Source organism: Lotus japonicus, chromosome 1 (genome assembly GCF_012489685.1).
Source record: "Lotus japonicus ecotype B-129 chromosome 1, LjGifu_v1.2".
Taxonomy (NCBI): domain Eukaryota; kingdom Viridiplantae; phylum Streptophyta; class Magnoliopsida; order Fabales; family Fabaceae; genus Lotus; species Lotus japonicus.
In genome coordinates, this window is record NC_080041.1 from 71,560,418 (window position 1) to 71,565,520 (window position 5,103).

General features: G+C 34.9%; 1 protein-coding gene across 1 annotated transcript; it reads left to right on the forward strand.

Moving 5' to 3' along the window:
• Window positions 1–2,284: 2,284 nt before the first annotated feature.
• Window positions 2,285–4,291, forward strand: LOC130745991 (small heat shock protein, chloroplastic). Its single transcript, XM_057598483.1, has 2 exons — window positions 2,285–2,655; window positions 3,707–4,291. The coding sequence occupies exons 1-2, from the start codon at window positions 2,382–2,384 to the stop codon at window positions 4,159–4,161; spliced, it is 729 nt and encodes a 242-aa protein (XP_057454466.1). The 5' UTR covers window positions 2,285–2,381; the 3' UTR covers window positions 4,162–4,291.
• Window positions 4,292–5,103: the final 812 nt, after the last annotated feature.

Below are 5,103 nucleotides of genomic sequence, written 5' to 3' on the forward strand. Positions count from 1 at the left end.
GTCTTCGGGCTATTTTTGGGCTGACCTACCTTCGTGGAGGACTGTATTCAGAATATTGACCTTATATTTTGTTCTGTACATATCTACCGACAGGCACTACTTTCCGTCACTGGAGGATTACTCGTGACGTAGCATGCTACTTACTGTGGGGGTTGTATATATATATATATATATATATCTGTATATTAGTCATGTTTATCTTTCGTCGATACGTCTTTAATTCGACAAGTCTTTTAGTTACTTAAAACAAATATCGAAAAAAAATATTCACGTTTTATTCCGCTTTATTTTCTTTTTGGTTACTAAAGTGACGTCACCGAAATCGGGGTGTTATATGCATCATCACAAAACCCCACCACTTTAGTCACCACAAGGGGTTCTCAATTCTCAATTCCTATGGACCTTTTTGGCTTTGAGACATTTTCTGTACATGATTTGGGCATGGCACATGAAGTGGGTAGACCCAAATAACTCATAAAACTAACTACAGACCCAAATCATTATCAAGAAAACTACATACCCAAATAACTCATAAAAGTAAAGAAACGAAATAGAAGCAGAAGGAGGTCAGGAAATACCGTGCACACAACGAATTAGATCGAGTTAGATGATCTTCAGACGAAAAAGGGCTTGTGGGGATGAGGATCTTCACGGTAGAGGAGGGCTTGCAGCAGCAACAGTGCTTCTGGGCTTGAGAAGAAGTTGCAGCAGAGAAGGGCTTGCACCGGCAGCGGCAGCGGTGCTTTCTGGCTTGACCGGAAGATGAGACACGGCGGCGGAGAAGGAGGAGTGGAGGAAGCAGTAGGTTTTCAAACTTGAAATGTTTTTTTTTTTTTTTAGGGAAAACTTGAAATGTTTAAATTAATGGTAAATGAGATTTCTAAACCAGAAAATAAACATTTCATGAAAAAATAAATCTATCTTTATTATATTGTCAAATTTATAATACAAATAATTGAAGGACCAATTTAAGAATTTTATAAGTTTAAATGATATGGCATAAGCATCAACTTGGCATTCATTTATTGATTGTGAGAGAAGCAACATTATAACTGTCTCTCAGCAAACAACATGCAAAAGTTTGCCTAAAAGGATTCTAAAAAATAATATTCAAAGGATTTTTTCATGGTTCAATTTTTTTATAGGCAAATGTTAATGGTTAATTGTTAGTAAATTAATTCTTTCACAAGAGTTTGAACTCTAGCCCTTCACCCTGCAAATCACTTCATTTCCCTCAGCTCACCAAGTGAGAGAGGTACCTTTCCCCTCATGAATCAAATTTGCTTACTCTTACAAAGAGACCTAAAAAGAAAGAGAGAAAAATTAGAATGTATACTGTGATATATTGAAAATCCATCCTGGCAACATTGTTCACAAAAGCGGTTGGATCCAAAATCTTAAAGCCCAATAGTTGAGAACATAGTAATCCGATCTTCTCAAAAAAAAAAAAAATCCATTATCACTTCAATTTTTCTTTTACGAGTAATTCTATTAAGAAAAACATTCGAACAAATGTTTTGATAATATGTAAGAAATATTTAATGTTTTTATTTAGTTATCTTAAAATTCAAAGGAAAATTGTTTACATTGTTTCATTTTTAATTTTTTGGTTAAAAAAAGTTCCATACTTTATTTTTTCTCAAATTCCTCCATGAAAATGTTAGCATAAGATAAGTTAGTGGTTAGATGAATGAAATATTCCTATGATTTCGAGTTTAATGGATATGCACTGACAGTGTAAAATAGTTTTACACAGTCATCCAATCAAAGCATGTCACATAGGAGAGATAATTACATTTGACTTTAATTTTAATTAAAAGAATAATATATTTTCTGATTTGGCGGAATTCAATTGGATGTCCGTGTAAAACTATTTTACACTATCAGTGCATATCCATTAAACTCTTAATTTATTTAGACTACTGTGACGCAATGTAGAATAGTGATCTAATATCATATATTGACCCAAAATCTTAATACAGTGATTTATGGACTTTTACGCAATATTATATTTGATTAATCTGTTATTAACCAACATCAACCACGGGACTTATTATTCACACTTCAAATTTTCAACACATCAACCCTCAATTGAGGATGTAAAATCACTTTTGAAATGAAGATCATTCCCGAAACCATGAGAGTGAAATAAAAACAAAAACAAATGGCGAACAAAGAAGTGTCCAGTCCAGTCTAGAACTTTCACACTTGCTCTCAAACTTTCAAGACCCTTCTCCATTCTCCACATTTCACATGCACTGTCTATATATTCAGAATTCCCACTTCTCATCCTTCTCAACAAACTTGATACTGATCTTTGCATTCTCATATCATTGCTCAAAACTACTTTCTTCTATTTTTTTGTTCATTTCTATCTCCATATGGCTCAAGCAGTGTCTTTATCAACTACTTCTTCACCCCTGCTTTTGCAGAAAACAGGGTACCCTGTAAAATCACACAACAATGCTGGTGCACCATTCATGGCTTCCTTTCCATCAATGAGGCGATTTCCAAGGCTAGGAAGCGTGAGAGCTCAGGCTAATAATGGTGGTGATAACAAGGACAATTCAGTGGAAGTTCATGTTAACAAAGGTGACCAAGGAACCGCTGTGGAAAGAAAGCCTCGCAGAGCTGCCATGGACATTTCACCATTTGGTAAGCTTGCTACTCTTTTGTATGCAATTCACACAAATATAGTTATAGCATTGATAAGTTGATCTTTGATTTGAAACTGAAAATTCTAAATTTTGAATGTACTAATTTGAGTTGGCTAACTTCTGCCCAAGTTGTGATTTTATCATTGGTGATGTTTTACAAATGTTGTGGATTTGTAGTTATTAATGCTATTGTCATTCATTCCACCATTGCCACTAGATGAATTTTCTATGTTGTTTCTCTGTTAGTAGGATCGCTTTGCAGACAAGTTTGGCACAATAAAAAAGAAGAGAAAAAGAGAATATTGGTCATATAACTTGGCTTCAAATATTTTTATATTCTTTTTTAGTTGACTTTGTTGTGGACTCTGAACTTTTTTTTTTACTCTGAACTTAAAGTCTGAACTGAATACAAATAACTCGTCAGAAAACGTTATGAGCCAAATTCAAGGAAGGTTACTTTTTTGGTTGAACATACCTATTGTTTGTCATAGGTAATCGCTTTCGAATTCGATCAACATCCTGGTGGAACTAGCTTTGCCAGATGATTTTTTTTCAAGTGAAACATTGCTTAAGGACAACCATGCAAATAATCACTTAACCAATCACCCCTTAGTAAACCCTTAGTAAATTCAAGAAAGGTTACAACTTACAAGCATAGTGGAGTGAAATTAAAAATATATATAAAAGAAGAAAATTTCTTGAAAAGTCAATTTCAAAAACCAAAATCTAAGCAAATTCATGAGAAAAGTGTTGTTAGTTTAGAATTCAGGTGATTCATTACACCACCTTCCTTCATTTCAATAACGAAAAGTAATCCCAATGCTGGATACACTTTACCAGCACTTGGCGACTTGATTTCAACATTCAATTGGAGTCCTATGGTGAACAAGTACACTAAGTGCATGTTTGAAAATCTTTCTACAATTAATTTTAAATTTAAAATCAATTATAGGGAGAAGCTTATGTGAATAACTTTTATGGGTCAAAATCAATTATGATAATAAAGAAGTTGATTCAGATATGCTAACTTATGGTGTGGTTTGTTGCAGGCCTCTTAGACCCTTGGTCACCCATGAGGAGTATGCGCCAGATGCTGGACACAATGGACCGAATTTTCGAAGACGCCATGGTATTCCCTGGAAGAACCACAGGTGGAGGTGAGATCCGTGCCCCTTGGGACATCAAAGATGAAGAACATGAAATCCGAATGCGGTTCGACATGCCGGGTCTTTCGAAGGAAGATGTCAAGGTTTCAGTGGAGGAGGATGTGCTTGTCATCAAAGGTGGCCATAAGAATGAACAAAGTGGAGATGGAGATAACTCTTGGTCAAGCAAGAGTTACAGTTCCTATGACACAAGTTTGAAGCTTCCCGGTAACTGTGAGAAGGACAAGGTTAAGGCTGAGTTGAAGAATGGTGTGCTTTACATCACCATTCCTAAGACCAAGGTTCAACGCAAGGTTATAGATGTGGAAATTCAGCGAGATTCTAAGGCTTTTGTATAGTTTCCTTTGGAACTCTCATGTGTTTTTCCATGTTTGTAGTTCTTTTAACATATATATGCCATTATAAGGGTTGAGATGTTGTAAACTTGTAATAAGTGTAGAATAAATAAAATAATCTGTTGCTACATAATTGTCTTAAAAGTTCAGCTTTCTTGTTCTTTTATTTGTAAAAATTGTGTCCTTCTAGTTAGATAATTTTAAATTGCGGTTACAATCGTGTTCTGAAATTATGGACAAGTACAGATTGAAACGGTTTATTGCAGTCATGATGGTGTTGTGATAACTTTAAAAAATTTTACCTTGCGGTCGCGGGTGGAACATTGGTCATAACCTCCAAGGAGATACAAATGAGGTGCTAGTAATCTTCATGTGTATAAATATTTGTTAATTAGCACAATTACCTAACCTTTATTCCAAGTTAAACACATGCTAATGCAAGGTAAATGCAAAGATTGGAATCGACCTTAACTATTGATTAATACTTAGTCCTATCTCTGCTTTTGTATTCTTCATTTCTTTTATGTCCTCCTCAAAAAACATGATATTACAATAGGTCTACCACAGAAAGGAAGAACAACAAGGAAAGGAAGAAGGGAAAGCAAATTAGATTGAACAGCCAGAAAATCAAAACAAAGAAAGAGACTAGTATTCTTATATATTTTGTACATTATTCAATTTCTTCTGGTATACAGTCCAAATTTGTTCTCCGATAGCTATGCAAATTAACTGATTGAACCTCTGATAGCACATCCTCTAAGGAAATCTGTTTGTTCACTAACTGCTGAAGCTGTTGCTTTGTTATAACAACTTTGATCCTCTTCACTCCACTTCCTGCTTTTAAATCATGATCTTGTGGGAGAGGCTCTGTGGATTTCTTTGAAATACTAGCACCTGCTGTGCAAGATTCTGAACCGGGTCTACAAAGAGCAAGGCAATTACCCA

What these genes read in the sequence shown, in the direction of transcription:
- LOC130745991 (XM_057598483.1), top strand. Translation starts at nt 2,382, where the DNA reads ATGGCTCAAGCAGTGTCTTTATCAACTACTTCTTCACCCCTGCTTTTG. An exon ending in CATGGACATTTCACCATTTG is followed by an intron (nt 2,656 to 3,706) that starts GTAAGCTTGCTA and finishes GGTTTGTTGCAG; the next exon opens with GCCTCTTAGACCCTTGGTCA.